This window comes from Mesoplodon mirus, assembly GCF_964341445.2.
Source record: "Mesoplodon mirus genome assembly, chromosome: 7".
Classification (NCBI taxonomy): domain Eukaryota; kingdom Metazoa; phylum Chordata; class Mammalia; order Artiodactyla; family Ziphiidae; genus Mesoplodon; species Mesoplodon mirus.
In genome coordinates this window covers 47,340,927-47,362,588 of record NC_138983.1, presented here as the reverse complement: position 1 = coordinate 47,362,588, position 21,662 = coordinate 47,340,927, and the positions used below count along the sequence as shown (strand labels likewise).

The window sequence follows — 21,662 nt, the reverse complement described above, 5'->3', positions numbered from 1 at the left end:
ACCTGGATTCATCTGCACCATTAACCGGACATCACTCTCCCCCTTTGGCTGTTAATACTTACATTATTATTATTGTAAGTCATCATTCTTTTTAACTGAATGATAGTGGAATGAGGAATAGTTTCCAATTGGAATTGGGAAGATTTTCCTAGATTTTATGAAAAACTAGGAATTAATCCTTTAATATGACATAAAATCCTCAAAGAAATATGGTGAATTATTATTATTATTATTATTTTTGGCGGTACATGGGCCTCTCACTGTTGTGGGCTCTCCCGTTGTGGAGCACAGGCTCCGGACGCGCAGGCTCAGCGGCCATGGCTCACGGGCCCAGCTGCTCCGCAGCATGTGGGATCTTCCCGGACCGGGACACGAACCCGTGTCCCCTGCATCGGCAGGCGGACTCTCAACCACTGCGCCACCAGGGAAGCCCCTGGTGAATTGTTAAGAAACAACTGGATACTTCAAATTCACTGAGTTTTTACAGTTTGCAAGTGTACAGTTTTCTGGGTTTTTTTTCAAGTGGAGTCAGCATTGATGAAGTATATTTTGGGAGGAATATAGAAGGCTTATGCTAAGAGGTGAATGTTATAGTTGAGTGATGATGGATCTTACTCAACAGTTAACTATGGGGATGAAAGACCACAGGGCATTTCAAGTTCAATCAGTCATCTTTTTCCTGGTAAATTAATGAGTTTTGACAGGCAAGGAACAAGTAACTTTTGTGGTTTGAGAATCAACTGGTAATGAGATGCCACAGAAGAAAGTCATTCTACCAAAACTTTTAAGAAAAAAACCACATAGCTCTTTGAGAGAGTACTTCTGATTTCCAATCAATACCCCAAAGTTAATGCATAGATGTCAAGCAGGCCAGGAAGCAATATGAGAATATTTTCTTCCCATACTGATGGTAAGCCAATATCCAGGGCTTTGGCCCACATATTCAATTTAGGATGTATCAGAACTGAAAATATTTCTTCTCATTATTTTTACTACAACCTATGCTAAGAACTTTACCCTGGATCACAACATGGTCAAAGAACTTGTTAAAAGCAGGGACCTTTAACTAATTTAACATAATTAATAACATTTCAAAAATTTCTTCAAAATGGTTAAACTTAAGGTCTTACAGTGGTGTACTGACAAGTGTAGGTTAGTCAAGAACACGTGTCCCATTGCTATAAGGAGTCGCCTTTGTCTCCCCAAGCTGACGGCTCACAAGTACAGATCACAGTAAGAAATACACTGTTGCCTACCTGACATAGAGAGAGCGTTTCTGATTGGTTCGCAGGGACCCGGACCCGGAGCTCATGCTGTGGTTCATCATCTGCTCTCGTAGGTCATGGATTTTGGCCTCAAATCGAGCGTAATCTGGGAACGGAAACGGAGGTGGCAAATTTGGTTCTGTGCCTTCAGCAATTAGAAATACTGCACACTCAAGGCAACCCTTCGTCCCTGTTGGTCCCTTTGCCAAGCAATGGGGAGATGCACAGTGCAAGAATGGAGGAACACAGAAGGTTCACTTTCATATTATTTATTTGAAGACATTCACAAGAGGAAAAGAACAAACCAGTTATTTCCCAAAAACATACCACCACCAAATCCCCAATATGTGAAAAGTCCATGGGGGAGGAGGTGGGTGTTTTTATAAATGGGCTATACAAGGTATCCTTGTTGGTGATGGAAATGTTTCCTGTCTTGACTGTGGTCATGGATACAGGTACTTGCACATGTGATAAAATGACACAGAACTCACTACACACACACACACACACACACACACACACACACACAAATGATTACAAGTAAAGCTGGGAAAACTGGAATAAATTTGATGGATTATGTCTATGTCAACATCCTGCTTGTCATAGCATGCTACAGATTTCTAAAATGTTACCACTGGGAAAAACTGAGTAAAAGGTACATAGGATTTCCCTGTATTGTTTCTTACAACTGCATGTGAATCTATAATTATCTCTAAATAATAGGATTAATTTAGAAATGAGAGGGTAAAAAACCCCAAAAGTTCAAAGGATTACCAATAGTATAGGGGCGGAGGTGAGTCTCTAGTTACCCTCAGCCAGATAGACCAGAGTATCAAGTGTTTGGTGATGAACTGTGTAAAAAATGCCATTTAATTTTGCTAAGCTTTTTTCCCCCCTGGGGGGCTCTTAGAAGCTGATTACTTGGGATCATACCTCAACTTTGCCTTATAGCTTTAATATAAAACATCACATGCCAAACTTCATCAATTCTAACACACAATATATATTTAAATCAGCTTCTCAGGAGATCAGGGTTAGAAAACAGTAAATCTATTTTAGAAACATTCAAAGAAAAAATATATGGGTCTAAAAAAATCAAGGAAATATAATTATTAAAATATGCTATTTCATCACAGGAAAAATTTTTTCACCATATCAATCCAATAAAAATAAAGAAAGAAAAATAGGTTTTAAGACACTTAGTAAAACAATGAGCATAGAAAAAGAAATGGCTTTTGAAGTTTCCATGTTCTTGATCCCAACTTGGTCTGTCACCTCCCTGGCACAACTGTGTCTTGCTTTCGGAGAATTTAAAGCATAAAGAATTTTCACAGAGGTCCTCAATACATTTCAGAAAACAATGTGATTTTTCAATTCAATTTATTCATAACTTTTCACAAAAACAAGAATGACTGAATATAATACAAGATGATCTACTTACAGTATACTTCAATTTTTTTATAATAAAAACTTCCACAAAATTAAATTTAAATTCAATTTACTGAATATCTGGCTGTTGGCTGTTGTGGTGTGGAATTTCATAAAGAAAATGATTTGACCTTAGTTTTCAATGACAGACAACAATGAATTCTGAATGTTAAATATTTTTAAAGTTTAGTGCTCTACAGACAACCCTAACTGACGGGAAATTTCTGGTGCTTATTAGGCGAAGTCTGATATTACCTAGATTTGGAAGACTTCCTGTTCAAAACTTCTCTTTGAATAATTAAATCCTAAATGTTTAAATAAGCAGAATACCTATTTAACTAAAATCTATTAACCATAATTTAAGATATTTATTTTATTTCATTTTAGCAGAGAGAGAAAACACTTATTTACAACCATAAATATGATGCTATATGCAGATTTAAATCATTCTGAGCAAGTCATATTTTCTTGCCATCCTATTAATATCCAACTAATATTACTGCCAGCCACATGGCAGATGCTGTGCTCAGGGCTTCATAGGCATTATTTCATTTCTTATTTAAATTACAAAACGAAGTCCATGGATGTTGTAAAAATGTGAACCATATAGAAAAACACAGAATAAAAAAAAATGAGAGGTCCCCATCCCCCCTTCTCTCTCACTGCTGTCCTTCCCTATAGCATAGCCTATAGGTACACAGCTGGCGGGTGCTGGACTTCCGCAGACATTTCTCAATTCATTTGAATATATACATACTCCCACACACATATGAGATCTTAATTATATATTATGCTAATGTTTTTTCCTCCCTTTTTAACAGTGTAACTTGGATCTTTTCCTACCTTCTCTCAAATAATAAGTATCATGTTTCTTAATACCCTTAATTACATTCCACAGTTTAGACTATAATTTATTTAACAATTCCCATATGACAGCCTTTGGTGTCAGACAGGGATCTTGGTGTACGTGAGCACATCCACAGCAGGTCTGTACAGCACCACAGCATGAGTATCAAAGCTTTGCACAGAGTCACACAGCCCCCATCAGCATTTTTTGGAGAAAATAATCTAGCCTGGAACACAGAGCTGGAACTCTCCGTTCCTTCTGAGCCGTGCTCCACACTGTCACTAGCTAAACACCATGCATCGCCCCTAAGAATCACTGAATCTGCCATCTGTTCCCAGGACAACCCCTTTACCATTTGATGACTTTATTAATCATGACAAAAACCTGAACTCCCACCTCCAACCATCCCCCACCTCCCCCCGCCACCAAAACACCTAATTCAGTGCCAGTCCTCAACTACATACCGCCACTTTGCTACTTTACTGTACTTATCACACCAAACTGCAGTCATTTGCGCCGTTGCTCACCTTCCCCATTAGATTGAGCTCACCAAGGCTTTGCCTGTTCCTAACCTAGTGTCTGGTATGCAGGAGGCATTTAATAACAGGTGCTCAATAAACATTTTCTGAATGAATGAATGAATAAATAATCAACGAGGAAGTGAGCGGAACTGAAATGAATTCAGTTCTAAAATGCCTGTAGGACTGAAATTGCCTGTTTTCAATATTAAGTTTTCTTAAATGAAGAAAGACAAGATGCTTCTCTAGGACTTTTTTCTTCAAGGCTAATTATTCTGCCTAATTTCAAGGCTTTACTCCTGTCTAATTATGGCCACTCCCAAATCCCACTGTTATTTTTACTATTCTCTTGGCAGTCTCTATGCTCTCCCCATCTCAGCCATGTCATACATTTTGGAAACAGTTCTTTGATACTTAACTTGTATGTGATCAGCACTTGATTAGGCTCTTCCTGCGTTCTCCTTACTGTATGGCTCATTAGAGTCCCAAAAAGTTTTCTACCATCCTTTTGAAATGTTTATTCTACATCGTATTCTATGGTGTTTACATTCTCCACTATGGATGGGGAGGTATTATATTGTGTGTTGTATTGTATTGTATTGTATTTGTCTTAACTGGAATCATCTTGTTCTCAACTTCTCCACTTTGACAATCGTGTTAAACACAAATCCTGTATTCAAAAGTGTTTATCCCTCTTTGCTCCTTTTTGAAAAATAAAGCTTTACAAGTAATTTCATCGAAGCAAAAACAATAAGATCTGAGTTTACAAATATAAATGGTGTGTGTGTATGCACGTGTGAGAGAGAGACGGAGACAGAGAGGAGAGGGGCTATGTCTCCAGCCTCTCATAGTTAAACAAGTTTAAAATTAGAAAAGCTCTAGAAATAAACAAGAAAGTAGATAAATTGTGAAGTATGTCTTCTTTATGTTTTACAATAGTATTGAAAACTACATTTTCAACAAGTTAAAAATCTAACACTACCATGTCCATTTAATCTTAATTCCCTCTTCTTTCCCCAAATGTTTCATTCACATCCACGCCCTCCCCTTTGGGATATTTTCCAATAAATTCCTAACACTCAGGAGAACATTCTAATATTTTAAAGTGCTCAATCTTTATATATTCTAAAGGAAAATTCATGTTTACTGAACTGAACACCTGCAATAGACTAGTTTCTGTGCTACATACTTAAAAATTATGTTATTTCTCCTAACAAAGCTCTGAGGTAAGCATATTATTTTAGAGGTGAGGGAACAGGTTCAGAGAGGTTAACTAACTTCACCAAAGTCACAAAGCTTCTAGGTAACAAAGCTCATCGGACATGGAGCTAGCATTCAACCCTGGATCTTTGTGAGGTCAGTCTGTCTCCATCACATCTTAGTACCTATTAAAACACCACAATTTTCCCTTAGAACCTAAGACCTCCTCAATTCTCTACCCCGCCCTCCTAAAATCTCACTCTCTCTCCTTTCACCTACTGTATTATGTGCATGCTGGTCCTCTCCTTTATTGTCCCATAAACTCCTTAGAGAGTGGGTATGCCTCACTCATCTCGGTTTCTCCAACCTCAAGGTCTATCATTCCTCCTTCCCTACACATGGGATTGTACTAGGTGCATGGCATATAGTTTTGAAAAAGGACCTAAAGGAGTTTACTTCTTGAATGGGACACTGACAAGGAAATTAAGCAGGATAATGCTGAGGTGGGAAACTGCATTAAAGAAGCAGGACCTTAAACCACTATGGAAAACAGTATGGAGGTTCCTCAAAAAGATTAAAAATAGAATTGCCGGGACTTCCCTGGTGGTGCAGTGGTTAAGAATCCGCCTGCCAATGCAGGGAACAAGGGTTCGAGCTTTGGTCCGGGAAGATCCCACATGCTGTGGAGCAACTAAGCCACAACTACTGAGCCTGCGCTCTAGAGCCCACGAGCCACAACTACTGAGCCTGCACACCGCAACTACTGAAGCCTGCGTGCCTAGAGCCTGTGCTCTGCAACAAGAGAAGCCACTGCAGTGAGAAGCCCACACACCACAACAAAGAGTAGCCCCCGCTCGCCGCAACTAGAGAAAGCCCATGCACAGCAACGAAGACCTAGCACAGCCAAAAATAAATAAATAAGTTACTTAATTAATTAATTAATTTTTAAAAAAGAATTGCCATATGATCCAGCAATCCCACTCCTGGGCATATATCTGGACAAAACTCTAATTCAAAAAGATACATGCACCTGTATGTTCATAGCAGCACTATTCACAATAGCCAAGACACGGAAACAACTTAAATGTCCATCAACAGATGAATGGATAAAGAAGATGTGGTATATATATACAATGGAATACTACTCAGCCATAAAAAGAATGAAATAATGCTATTTGCAGCAACATGGATGCAACTAGAGATTATCATACTAAGCAAGTCAGAAAGAGAAAGACAAATACCATATACCACTTATATGTGGAATCTAAAATATAACACAAATGAAACAGAAACTGACTCACAGACACAGAGAACAGACTTGTGGTTGCCAAGGGGGAGAAGGTTGGGGGAGGAATGGAGTGGGAGGTTGGGGTCAGCAGACATAAGCTTTTATATAGGGACAGAAGGGATAAACAACAAGGTCCTAACATATAGCACGGGGAACTATATTCAATATCTTGTGCTAAACCATAATGGAAAAGAATATTAAAAAAAGAATGTATATACGTATAACTGAATCAGTTTGCTGTAGAGCACAAATTAACACAACACTGTAAATCAACTATACTTCAATTTTTAAAAGTACAAATCCACTGGAAAAAAAAAAGAAATATTACCTCTGGTTAGTTCTTTTTTCCCCTCTATAAATGATAAGCCATATATATATTTTTTAATGTCACATTCTTGGGTATCGATCTAGTTGTTCCTGACTAGACATATTCACATTAGAATTACATCATTTGCTTTCACTTAGACATGATGAGTAATGATAGTAGACAGGGTAGAAGATTTGGATTACATAGATATGGTCAGAATCCTGGCTCTGCCACTTATTAGCTGTGCATTACTGTGGAAGTTGGGCTCAATTTCCTCATAAGTAGAACAGGAATAATAACTGTACCTACTTCAAGACATGCTGGGAAGGTTACAAGAGAGAGCTAATGGACCTAAAGGGTTGGCTCTTGGTAATTACTGACAATTCCTCCTGTTAATTTTCACGTGTAGTTCAACAGCTATTCTTGTTCACTGCTTGCAGAAGTCATAACCCTTTTCCGTACCAGGTAAAATGGAAAGCTGGGTCTGCTCCCAGTACCCCCTAATACAGCCTTACTCTGCCTGTTATGAACTGATGTCTCTACCAGGCCAAAGAGCAATGATGGCCGTACTTGGGGACACTTGGCACCAGTATGGAACTACTCACCTACTGGGCAACCACTAAATGGCTCCTCAGGGACCTCTCACAAATCCACAGTGATCTGGAGGTCAGGAGAATGATGCCCAATACCAAAGCTGCTGCCCTTTTCAGGAGTATTAGTGACCTCATCCATCGGTATCATCTCAAGGCTTTAGCTACTGATGGACGCTTGGATGGAGCAAGGGCAAGGGTGTGAATGCCATGTGCTACACATGAGAGGGGTCTCTGCCATATGCCTGCTTCCTACGCAATTTGTCAAGTGTGAACAAGGAGACCCAGAAGCAAATTCACCCCATCATCCACACAGGAAAGGAGGCACTGCCTCCTGTGAGGAGACTGGGGTTGTTTAATGCAATAGGATTAATCTGCATAGATTAAAGCTGAACAACTGCTCACATCTTCAAGGCTCAGATGCCAGCCTTGTGCCTGAGAGAAGAAAACAATAAGCTCAGTGCGTTAGACTACAGCATGAAGCCATGGGCATGTCGTCCTCGAAGTGAGCTGGTGAGTGGCATACCCCTCCACAGCTGTGATCTCATCCAGCTGACTCATGATTGTCAGCTACCAGAGGAAGCAGTGAGCAGAGTAGGACAGGGAACTTTAGGCTGGGAGGCCAGCTTTAAACCTTAATCCTGTCATTTACTACCAACAGGGCCATGGAAAGTTTCTGAGCTTCAGTTTGCTCATCTGTAAATTGTGAGATTCCTCTCACAAAGTGGTGTGAGAATCAAAATGAGATTCGACATGAAGCATTTTGTAAATGTAAGATAGTTGTTTTCTGTTGTTACTGTGATGGTCCCTCTTAAGACAAATGCATATCCAGTCCTTAGTCACACTAATGGGGACGGTAGCATCCTATTCCTATTTGCTCATTATGGATATGTGTGCAGCTTTAACAACAACTGGTAAATCACTGGGCTGTAAGCAGGATTCTGTACATCCAAGCAGAACAGGCTGCTTTCCTGCCAAGTTATCCACTTCCACACTCCAGGGGAAGCAGTTTGAAGAGACCACCTGCTGCTCACCCAAGAAGTGATGCTTTTAATAGACAAACCTGAGCTAGAAGTTCTTGGTGGCTTATAAGCTAAGGAAGCCTGAGCTTTGGGGCACCTTCCAATAGGGTTGGGGCAAATATCAATGGGTGCAGTCTATTGGAATCACAATATTGTTTACCTGGACATGACCGCTGTTGTCACCAGGGCCAGGCAGAATAGTTTATACCTATTCTTAGCATAGCATCTGATCACTGTTCCAGCAATGAGATACAGGTGAGCAATTGTAAATGTTTCCATTTCTTTGGGGGAAATACCTTCCTTCATTTATTCAGCAAACATTTCTTCAGGGCTTATTACATGCCAGGCACAATGCTAATTGCTAGGGATACTGAATCCACTGGGCAGTTCTTTGCCTTAAGGAGCTCATACACAGGCTCGTACATAGCCTTTAATTTTCTGGTTCTTTGGGGTGAATATAAAAAGAGCATCTGCCACTTAGATTTCTGCTCCTATATGTGTATCAAGCACTTCCTAAACAGTAATGAGATACCTTCGAAGAAGTCAATACAGTCAGATACATGTTACAATGGAGAAAGTGAGGCAGGTTAAATCTCTGTGAAAAACTGTACGGTTACTGGTAGTGTGAGAAGAGCAACCAGGGTCTCAAAGCCGTACCCTGGAATCAAAGTTCTGGATTTGAGTCTTGGCTCTGAGTGATGTTGGGAAAATCCCTCAACCTCTCAGAGATGCTGTTTACTCCTTTGTAAAATGGGGAAATCTTCCCTGCACCTATACAAAGTTGTTCTGAATATCTAATACAATGTACTTCATTTTCACCTTTTTAAGCAGTATTGATTTCAAAAAGCAGTGCCAATTAATAATAGTCCCGTTTTTGGAGAGGGTGGACTCAAGACTCACTCAGATTTCACAAGCTGACATGTATGGGTGTAAAAGGGGGTAAATGTTAGCCTTATAATCAATGTAATATGATAAATAAAAGTGCTTAAAACTAGAAAATTCCAAACATATATATCACTGCTCTTTCTCCACTAGACTCTTTTTTTTTTTGCAAAAGATAATAGACAATTTTACTTTAAAAATTAAAAACTGTGAGCCCATACTGAAAAGTACATTCTTCAGAAAAATATGAGACATGTTATTCTCCACTAGACTCTTAACCGAATAGGCATGCATAGGAGGATGGCCATAGAATACTGGTTATGTCTCAAGCCCAAGAAGCAATACTTTGTCAAAATTCTTTTGTATAATGAATGATACAAAAATAATTCTATTTACTTGGAGCTCAGAAAAGAATCAAAAGTTCCCATTTCACCACCTCTTCTTTTTTCTTTGCCCCAAAACTTCAGAGTCAGACAGGCACAGAAGAGGCTCCACCACGCGGACCTCCCTGGTGGTGCAGTGGTTAAGAATCCGCCTGCCAATGCAGCGGACACGAGTTCAAGTCCTGGTCTGGGAAGATCCCACATGCCACGGAGCAACTAAGCCCGTGCACCACAACTACTGAGCCTGCACTCTAGGGCCCATAAGCCACAACTACTGAGCCCGTGTGCCACAACTACTGAAGCCTGCATGCCTAGAGCCCGTGTTCTACAACAAGAGAAGCCACCTTTATAAGAAGCCTGCACACCACAGTGAAGAGTAGCCCCCACTTGCCGCAACTAGAGAAAGCCCGCGCGCAGCAACGAAGACCCAACGCAGCCAAAAAAATAAATAAAATAAAGTAAATAAATTAAAAAAAAAAGAGGCCGCACCATGTTACATCAAACTTTAGAGACAGCTTTAGAGCTTTCAGACTCTGGCTGTTTTTCAGGTAGTCATGCTGGGAAGGGCTGCTGTTTTTATAGACTGCTATAGAAGACTAGCTTCCCCCCCATATGTGTATTGGCATGCCCACCTGCCATCAAGAGAGCTAACCTCTGGCCACTGGAAGGATTTTCAGCCTGTGGATCTCCACAATTCTGCCTAAGGATTTAATTAGCCTTTTACCCCAACTCTTGACTTATCTCTCAGGTTGCCATCCTGCTTCTGTGTTAAAAGTGGTGACATGCAATTTTCCACTGCCGAAGATTTATAGATGTTGTTTGGCATACTTCTTATCCAAACTACTGTGTGTGTGTATGTGTGTGTGTGCATGTGCACACTGTGTGTGACACACAGAGAGAGACAGGGAGACAGAGAGACAGAGAGAAAGAGATAAACAGATTCAAAACTAAACTCCCTAGAATCCAACTATAACTGGGAAACCTAGACAATAGGGTGAGTCTGTTATCTTTTCTGAACTCCACAAAGTAAGAGATCTCTAGCACTGAGCATTAAGAACTTAGTTATGGATGCCATGAGGGCAAGACATTGTCATGCTTTTTCTGTATCCCCAATGTTTGGAACAGAGTGTGACACACAGTTAACAGTAAATGCTAATATAAATGTTTGCTAAATTGGGCAAGATAAATAAAGACTTCAGGGGAAAAAATGATCCTTTTGTTTGCTAAATCTACTACAATGTAGATCAGACCTTTTAGAATAATTTTTAATAATATACTGAATTAAGATATGTTGTTTCTCTCTCTCTTTCTCAGCAGAATTGGGGTCATTTGTTTTGACTAGAACAATTTTTTGCACATCCTGGCTGGAGACCCTTTAAAGAGGTTTCAGGAAATGCTCAGGAATTCTTTAATGTGTGAGGTGAAGTAAGTTTTATAGACAAACAACAGTCTGAATCCCCAACCAGCTATTTCGTACAATACGTGTGTAACTCTGAAAATTAGATACATCAAATTTCAATTTGGCTTCATGCCAGTTTTGTTTTATGGATTCATAAAGGCAGATTTTCTTTGATTATCAGGATTATTGCAAAGTGGAGTCACCACAGAAACTTTTTGAATTTGGCAAAGCCTGTGTCTTCAGGCAACTGGGAGTAGTCTGGTGTAAGTTTTTTCTTTTTAAAGCTCTGAAATAAACAGGTTTCAACTTTAAATCTTAAGTTCATCACTAATTCACAGGGTGGATTTTGTGCAAGTTATTCGACCCAGAGAAGACCTGGTTTTCTCATGTGTACAACAGAAAAACACCACCAGCCTCATCAGATTGCTTGAAAATTAAATGTGATAGCATTTGTAAATGGAAAAGAAAAAAGACTAAGGTCTTTTGAAGCTTTATATTCCTCATTTATAAAATGGGGATAATGTTAATTAACACCCTGCTTACATCACAAGGTTGCTGTAGGATCAAATGAAGAAACAGATAAAGATATTTGATAAACTGAATACCATATAAAGTGATGATAACAAAGATTCATATCAATATAGCCTTTTAAAAATTTCCATTCTGCCTAGAATATTTCCTCAGTATCTGAAATTTGTCCCCATAGCTGTGAAATTTGATTTCTGTCTTGGCTATGGAAATAAAGCCACATAGGACATCATGCTTAAGAGAGGAGATGTGAAAATCTGAGGGGAAAATGGAAACTTCTGATATCATTAGGGCCTAGCTGACAATGGCAATTCTCCCTGAAGGTTCTGCTGGCAGGTTGGGTGAAAGGCTCAGAGCTGGGATGCACAGGCTGTAGTTTAATTGATGTGTTTCATAGCTAATGGTACATCAGAAGAAGGATCAAGGAGCTGTGCCTTCTAATTTAAGGCAAAGTGCTTAAGACTACATCCAACCAGATAAGAGAGGCTTCCTTGGCAAATACAAATGTTAAATCTTTGCTGGATTTGTCCTGTTCCTTCTTTTGTATTAAAATCATGGAGCTAGAAGCTAACATAATAATGTTCAAGCTTCCTGTGTTCTTCTGCAGTAATAATCAGTTAGATCTTGCCCAGTGAAAAGGATGATATTCTTGCCTAATTATAGACCAGGGCAGAGAAAGAAGATAAAGCAGTCTGGTTCTAGAGGTAGGCAGGTTGGCAGACCCCCTGGATATGACATAAGGAGTACAAATATCTGTCTTGCTTCCACAACATTCCTATCAGATTTATTCTTTAATAGCACCTTGAGAAATACATATACATATTATCTTGGAGGATAACCCACCATTCCTAGATAAATAGAAGCACAACAGGAAGAACACTAAGAGAAAATGGAGGCTTAGAGAGGCTAGACAATTCACCCAAGGTCACACAGCAGAGCTGGGATTTGAATCCAAGTCTAGTTCCAGCCTCAACCAGCTTTTTTCACTACACTGGTACTACACTTTGCTCTACAAGCGACAGTGCTACTCCCTCTTTTGCTCCTGACATGTACAGGTCCGTGGCTATCTGGCTTGGTCACCCTAAGTAACCAGTTAATAACCAATTTCTGATACATACAGATTCATACCTATAGCGAATTCTATAAGGCAGGCTGGTAAGATCAAAACAAAAAGGCTTTGTTCGGTTTCTCCAATACACTTCCCAAATGAAAGCTTCTCAATATGTCATTAGTGTGATTCTGGGTTTAAGACTAGAAGTCAACTGCAAACCATGGCTCCTGTTGGTGCAGGTTCACCAGACTTGGGGCTGACTGCCAGGTTCACTTGCTGCCCTCTGTCTAACGAGCACTTACAGGGTTGCGGGGAGGCAGGAGATGCTCAGGAGAGACAGCAATCAGCCCCGCCACCGATACTGCAGAATCTGCAACAATTTCGGGCATGGATTCCCAGGAGCGCCTGCAGAGAGCAGGGCCATGTCACCGCATGAAAAATAAGGCTGAGGGTAGGAGCACTTCATAAATCTAAACTTACATAATAGACTGTGGGGTTTTTGTCTTTAAAAGTATTTCTTTCTTACTTTTTTGTTGTTAAAATGTCCTTTTTATACTTAAGAGGCATAACCACCAAATGTAACGTATAGTGCTTGTTTGGATCCTGATTAGGAAAAAGAAAAATTTAAGTCATTATAAACTACGTATTAGATCATACCAAGAATTATTTTAAATTCTGTTGAGTGTGATAATGGCATTGTGGTAATATAAGAACATGTTCTCTTTTTTTTCTTTATAGTTTCTGAATACTGTAGGGATGAAAAGAGATAAATGTTGGATTTGTTTTAAAATACATCAGCAAAGAAAATACTTTAGGCGCTATATGATGCAAATTGGCAAACTTGACCACTACTGAATATGGGTGACAAGTACATGAGCATTCTTTGTAAAATTCTAATTTTGCATATGCTTAAAAATGTTTGTAACAGAAACATTTAAATTGATTATTTAAAAAGATTAAACATCCTAATTGAATAAAGTTAAAAAGCTGGCAACATCACGTCAGTCCTCCTCACTAGTATAGTGGGCAGGGAACGACAGGGCCTGGTTCCTCCGGCTCCTGCCCCTGGGCTCCCCTGCATGTGTCGCTCTGAACCCTGGTTTGCTCATAGTATAGTACACCTAGACCTAGCAGCGATTTGAGACTTCACTGAGGTAATAGCCATGAAAGTGCTATGCTGCTCAAATGCTTCTGTTCGGTCAGCAAACATTTCCTTAGCATCAACCATGGCGAGGCTCTGTGCTAGACACCAGTGAGAAGATGATTAAAATGTGGTCTCTGCACACAAAGACTCTTCATTACTGCTACCTAATGTCTACATTGATTTCCACAGTGGTGGCAATTCCACAACGAGCTCTAGCTTCTAATTTGAATACTGTCTACAATTCTTAATAAAGGCAAGAAGGTCCCTGCTTAACTCCCCAGCTCATCTTTGTCTTAACGTCCCCTCTCTTTTGGTTTCCTCAGATTCTAGCTTTCGAAATTTTCTCAGTTCCATTCTCTTCCATGCTGTTCCTTCTGCCTGGAACACCATTCCTATCGGTCTCCATCTGGCTTCTTGTCTTTACCATCTGTCTTCAACATCATGTCCTCAGACAGCTCCCTGACCTATGACAGGTCCTTCACATGCAACTGATATTACTCCTTTGCAGTACTTCACATACATGAAACTAATTATCTGTAAAGCCTTGCTTATTATTTGTGAGGCACACGGTAGATGCCTGAGAAATGTTTGATAACTGACAGCGTGGTGTGACTATTCCTCCTTCATCCTGATAAAAAAAGTGATCTAGCCATTTTGAAAATGTTGAAACTTTGATAAATATGTTCTATCCCTCCATGGCTCTCCCACTAAAAGAATTTTCATTTTCCAACTGAGGTAAAAGGAAGAATCGCCAAAGATATGGATTGAGAGAACTATTTATCCTCCACTTCTTTCTCATCATAATTATCTATTTCTGAATCCTAAAACCACCTAGCTAGATTCATCTCCAATCCTGATTACCTTTAACTTCTTGAGATGCTATGTGTGTTTCTATTTATTGTAAGTATTTTATGGCATGCAACCAGAAAAATCACATAATGGGAAATTACCCACAGCCCCCAAACACACAAACAGGAGCTGAACAGAACTTCAGCACAATTTATGGTAACAATTTCATCCTCAGTTTAGTTATTTTTATGGTGCAGAAAAAAATTATTTTGCTTATTTCACTATTTTTTCCCTATAAAATTGTTCCCCTGATTTTTGGCAAAATATCTATGAGAAAGTGAAGGTCTCCCCTGGTGTATAGGAAATTGAAATTGTCACTTAAGGACAAAGTGTAACCCTAAACTGTCCTCTGCGCAATATTGTTTGTTAAGAAATGGGAACTCTAAAACAAAGATAATATGGAACCATTGGGTGGCTTAAGGGATATATTATATTTGTCACTTAGCCAGCAGCGTTCTGATAAAGAGATGGGACAGTGACAGTAGAGAGATCAGAATCCTGGAGGTCATTTAGGGGTCTCTTTCAATGGTCCAGGTGAGAGATGGTGAGGACAGCAGGAGTAGAGAAGAGGGGACAGACTTTTGGGAGGTGTAAAGAAGAGGCTTGGCTGCTTAACTCAATGTGGCATATAAGAAAGAAAGTGGAAATGTCCAGGGTTTTAGCTGGAGCAACTGACTGAGAACAGAAGAGGGGATGCCCTTGAGAGAGGCAAAGAAAATGACATAGAGTTCGTATTGGCACACTAATTTTGAGGGGGCATCATTACAGCCCAGTGTTCTCGTGCCAGACTTTCTTAATGCCACTGACTGGGAGTACAGGGAGATAACATCTTTAACAAGTGAAGTAATTTTATATACATTAGATACTTTCCTGGGTGTATGGAACTGTTATAGATGAAGACTGTGCTGCAGCTACAGTGAGACAGTTGTGTGAAACACATACTAAGCTGATCATTCTATCCTCTAGACCTATGGAAAAATGAGAAAATAATAAAAGTAACCATTAAAAGTGACTTTTATGCACAAATAAATAAAAATATGCTATGGGAAAACTGATCCCTGTAGAACTGAATCAGGCAAATTTATCTTCCTCTTGATTAATAATTTAAGAAGAAATCCCAAGGCTGCTGCCTCTGGAGATGTAGGAGGAACTCTTATAATTAGACTTTCATCTGAACCGTGAGGGTGAGGATCAGAAAGCTGACTCAGCCTGGTGTCAATTATTTGCAGCCTGCACAATGAAAGGCTAAAAATTTGGAAGATGTAGGATGACTTAAGTCCAATTCTGGGGGTTGCTTCAGCGCAGTCACATGATAAGTATTTACTGGCAAATTTCTTTCAATTAGTATTTACTGGCAAATTTATTCTCTATCTCCTTTAGTCTGGGCCCGGAAAATATTTGTGGGACTTGCTTTGGGATGGAATTTTTATGCTTCCAATTCAAGAAACAGAAATCAACGCACTCCAACAACTTTCCTTTTTATGTAAACTCAAACAGAGCTGGTCTCTATGGATCAATCCAAGAAACTGCCCTTTTTAATACAATCTAGTTATGTTTGCGCTACTTTAGAATGAATTAACAGATCTATGGAAACTTGCAAGCCCACTCTGGCCCACAGAGAACTGCAACAGGCCAGCAGGTCCTAGCTGGACCCTTCCGGATTCATCAGGACACAAGAAGGTGTGATTAGAACACCTTTTACACAGAAGCTGGTTTTGACCAATTGGCTATGAATGGAGGTTCCAACGACTCCTTCCTCAGGTTCAAGTAATTTGCTAGAGTGGCTCAGAGAACTCAGAGAAACATTTTCCCAACTTTTACCATTTATTATAAAAGGATATGATAAAAGATACAGCTGAACATCTAGATGGAAGAGATGAGTACAGAAAGCTACATGGGAAGGGGTGTGGGGCTTCCATACTTTCTCTAGACGAGCCACTCTCCTAGCACTTCCATGTGTTCACCAACCCGGAAGCTCTCCAAACCCCGTTCTTTTGGGATTTTATGGACGCTTCATCACAAAAGCATGATGGATCATTAACTCCATTTTCAACCCTTACCTTTTCTCAAAAGAAAGGTGGGTGGGGCTGAAAATTCCAAGCTTCTACTCATGGCTTGTTCTTCCTGGTAACCAGCCTTCATCCAGGAGCCATCTAGGAGCCCACCCAGAGTCACCTCATTAGAACAGAAGAGACTCCATTCACCCAGGAAATTATAAGGGTTTCATGGAGCTCTATGTCAGGAACAGAGGTCAAAGACCAATATTAGAACAAGAGATGCTCCCAGTATTCTTAGCACTTAGGAAATTATAAGGGTTTAGGAGCTCTGTGCCAGGAACTGAGAGCAGAGACCAGTACACGTTTTTTTCTGTTATCTCACACTCCTGTAGGGACTTGAATTCATGCTTTTCTAGCTCTGCTAAGTCATTTTTCACTAACCCATCTTTCCAGCTTCCAAAATTTTGTTCATATTTCTTACATGTGTTGTCAAGACTTACTTCTTTTTTTATCTCATAGATTTATACCTGTTTAAATTGCTTGTTACTTTGATGGAATTTTGGAAACAGAAATATATGCAGGTATTCAAACTGCCAGGTTTAAAAGGAAGCTCAAAATTTATGTTCAACTCTATTAAAATTTTTTAAATAAATTTATTTATTTATTTTTGGCTGTGTTGGGTCTTTGTTGCTGCATGCGGCAGGCTTTCTCTAGTTGCAGCGAGCAGGGGCTACTCTTCATTGCGGTGCACTGGCTTCTCACTGCGGTAGCTTCTCTTGTTGAGGAGCACGGGCTCTAGGCACGCGAGCTTCAGTAGTTGTGGCATGCAGGCTCAGTAGTTGTGGCTCGCAGGCTCTAGAGAGCAGGCTCAGTAGTTGTGGCGGGCTTAGTTGCTCCACGGCCTGTGGGATCTTCCCGGACCAGGGCTCAAATCCGTGTCCCCTGTACTGGCAGGCAGATGCTTAACCACTGCACCACCAGGGAAGCCCAACTCTATTAAATATAATCTTAGTGTTTTCTTGCCATCAGTCTATCATCCCAAGATCACATAGACCCCAGCTCTGTCATTATTACATGTTCTGTATTTCTGAACCTTGTGACACCTGCAAAAAGTACAGAAGACCTCAAGAGGAGATAAGCTAGAATTCATTTATTTTCATATCTTTCGTTCAGTTGTTATTAAAGTTTTTCTATCTTTCCAGATTGACATAGAATTATTGCATGAATCCACTTATCCACCCATTTAAAAAATGTGCTGGGGATAGAAATAAAGGATTAAACAATCTAATCCCTGACTTCAAAGAACTCACTATTTATTATGGGATATAGGCAAGAAAATAGACAATACAAATAAGCTTGTTAAGGCATAAACAAGGAACTGTATCAGTACAGAGGAGAGGTTCCTAACCCAGCTTGAGAGGAAGTACAAAGAGAATGGTGTTTGAGAGACGGTAACACTAAGACTTAATCTTAGAGGATGAGGAAGCACTGGGTAGGCAGAGAAGACTAGATGTAGGGGTGGCAGAAGGCAGATCAAAGCAAAGGGAGCAGCTGTGTAAAGGCAAAGGATCATGCCTCTTTTGCCGCTAAAGAGGAGAAATTTCTCTCAATCAACAGAAAGTGCAGGACAAAGGGGACTGAGTCACCTTTTGATGAGCTAACTTGATGTCGGTGTCCTTCCAGGAGAAAATGAAAAGCAGCTCATTTACAATGAGCTCTTTGGCTCTTGAATTACCAAGTAGAACTGAGGTATCAGCAACTCTTGGCTGAGTGAGAAGCTTACTAATAGAACCCCTGCATTACTGGGGAGGGATTAAAAGAGCTTTGATAAGTATAAAAGCACCGTGTGAATACACGAGATTATTATTACTACCACATTGCCAACCACCACCATCGCCAGGCCTGAGGCATCCTCTACAACTTATAAAGTGAAGCATCTTCTCTGTGGTTTGGAGCAATGGCAACCTCCTGTTTTCGAGATTATACTACAGTCATGTAAGATGTCAGCACTGGTGGTGGCAGGGTGATGGCTGAACAGGACTCCCCTGTACGTTTCTTTGCAGCTTCATTTGCACCTTTTAAAAGTTAAAGGAAGAGAAAGAAGGAGGAGAAGAAGGAGAGGAAAAGAGGAAGAAGGAGAACAGCAGCTTTTCAAGGCCAAAGATAGAGAGCATTTTCTCTGCATCTCTATTCAGGGCTGCAATAAACTGAACTCAGTATACTGCTGCAGATTACTAGACACTTAAAATCCAATTAGGACGGTGCCATGGGCCTGGCAAAAGGGTAGATTAGAGCACTGACACAACCTTGGGGCTCAGTAGCAGGAGGCTGGAATTATTTTGCTATCAGCAAAATAATTCCAACCATACATGAATTCTAGCCTGCTATAAAAATCCTTAAGAGAAGTATATAAAACTTCTTTGCTTCAGATATCGCAGTAGATGTCATGATGTGCCCCTCAGATGTCCCTTCAAGACTGAAGCACTTACTCCCCCAGCTGTCCCTAGATGAAGAAAGCAGCATCACCCTAAGTAACTCCTCCTTTCTGGGGCAGCCTACATGGAGTTCCTGGTCAATGAAGGGGTGACAAGGCCCAGCCCCTTTATCCCAGCTCAGGACAACTCTACAGGGCCATACCTTCAGGAGTCTCCGTTGAAATTACATCAACATCCAACTTTTCCTTCTGCCCAATCCTACTCCCTTCCTCTGCATTTTGATTCTGAAGCACTCCCAATAAATTTGCCATCTGCCAATTTCCACCTGAGTGGAGCTTTCCCAGGGACCCAACCAGGAAAACTGATTTATCTATATTTAGTCAAAAGCACTACCTACTTAGTTAATTTCTCTTTATATCTGATGATAATTATCAACCCACTCTCCTATAATACATCAAACTAAAAAAAATAACTTATAAGAATGCAAGACTCTCCCAAAAGAGAATATGACCATTTACAAATCTCCCTCAGCTGAGGCCTTAGGTGCAGTGTGAGTTAGGGAGTGAGGATGGAAGAAAGCAGCAGGAAAGGGATGAAGACTGGCATGTCAAGCACTGACATTTATTAAGGAGTTATATAAGGATGAGGGATGTGCTAATGTTTCGTTCTCACTATGACCCTCTGAGACAGATGTTATCTCAGTTTTACAAGTGGGGAACCTGAGGCTCAAAGAGGTTAACTGATACAGCTGGAGAAGAGCTGAGCCCAGAATTGAGTGCAGCATTGTTTGAATACAGTGACCATGTCTTTCCCTGCTATCAGGAGTAAGAATTGTTCTGACAGAGGTAAGGGAGATAGTATAAGGAGATCCCTGGGGGAGGTCTGGGCAGGTGAGGATATGCTGCTGCTGAACACACAGGAGGAACCAGCCCTCCAATTCCCTGGAACTCGGGCAGCGCTTGATCCTCTCCCTCAGGCATGCTAACACTCTCCTGGGCTTTCTCTTTTCTGGATTCTGTGAGGAGCTTTCCCACCTCAGTGCTTTTGCCCTCCACCTGGAATGCTTTCTTGCTGATCCACCTTTCCTTCCAGGTCCAGCTGAAAAAAGCTGTCTCCTTTGAGCCTTCTTTGATTGCCCCAAACAGAAACCGTATCTCCTGCCTCCAAATGTCTATAGTATTTAGTATCTCTATTACTTCTCTGAGGGGTATCACATCAGATCCCCAGTATTGCAGTTACTTATAAATGAATCGTAATTTCCACACTGAACTGAAACCTGAAGGAGAGTTGACTTAGACATAGTTGAACCCCCCAAAACAGCATAAAATTATTTGTCATAATATGTATTTGTTGCTTAAAGTTCTCTAGAAACACTCAGTTCTTCACATTTCTATTTCTTTTAATAGATAAATGGCCTGCCTGCAACATACATCTTTTATCCTTATCTTTATGGCCAACTCCTCTTTCTTTAAAATTCAAATTCTATGCTCCTTTTAATAGCGAGTCTTCTCTAATCTTGCTCCCTTAAATGGAATTAATCATGCCCCTTCTCATCTTGCTCTATATATCTCACACATATATTCATTACTGCATTTATGACACTGTTGTAATTGCTTGTATGATTGTTGTAGTGGCTTCCCCTGCTAGGGTAGTCCTCCATGGAGGAAGGCATTATGTCTTACTTTAACTCTGTGTACTCAGCTCTTACTAGAGTACTTAACATATAATAGGGGCCCAACAAGTGCCCACTGAACTAAGAACAGAGTTTGAGGTCAAAAAAAGTCTCAGAAGGAACCCCAGATATACATACTTATTGCCAGGGTGACCAGGAACAACTTACTTAACCTCTCTGAGTTGGAAATAATGCCAACTACAATTACAAGATTGTGGTGAGGATAAAAAAGATGACACATGTGAAAGAGCTGCACAAAGTGGGGCCCAGGAAATGTCCATTCTCCTCATATTAAATTGACAATTCATTTGTGACCAGATTGTTCATGCTTTTTATGTACTCAGGGCTTAGCACGGCCTTCTAAGCTAGTTCGGGACAACATAGTATTTGGAGTAACCCTCTTGTAGAATTTCTTTGTTACCAATATCTGAAAATGGTGGTGATGATGAAGAAAAAGAAAGATAAGGAGGTGGAGGAGGAGGAGAAAAAGGAAAGCACCCAGTGTACTCAATTTATTCTAATTAAATTACTAACCAGAAGGAGAATGCCCCAGGAAGTCTAATTTATAATGCTGTTTGGTTCTAAATAAAGAGCATCTAACAGTGAGACATGTAAATCCTGTTTCCAAAACACACTTCAAGGATTAGATCATGTTTGGTCTAATGACCAAACCTGGCTCCCCACCTGGCTCAGAGTTACCAAGGTCGCACTGACAGTCTAAAGACATGGCTTCTGGCTGGAGAAAGCCGTAGTGAACCATCATGGGGTACTGGCACCTTTGCAGAAAGCAAGAAACCAACCACCTGAAATCTACACGTATTAGTAAAGCCAGCCTGTGTTGGCCCAATCAAATCTGG

At 40.3% G+C, this 21,662-nt stretch overlaps 1 protein-coding gene across 5 annotated transcripts in view; it reads right to left on the bottom strand.

The window, feature by feature from the left end:
• The window catches only part of DLG2 (discs large MAGUK scaffold protein 2), a 1,227,261-nt gene that overhangs the window by 140,957 nt on the left and 1,064,642 nt on the right, over nt 1–21,662 (bottom strand). For all 5 annotated transcript variants that reach the window (XM_082627349.1, XM_082627348.1, XM_082627351.1 and 2 more), the window contains one exon: nt 1,257–1,371. In XM_082627349.1, coding sequence (XP_082483475.1) covers nt 1,257–1,371 — 115 coding nt within the window. The remainder of the gene's footprint in view (nt 1–1,256; nt 1,372–21,662) is intronic.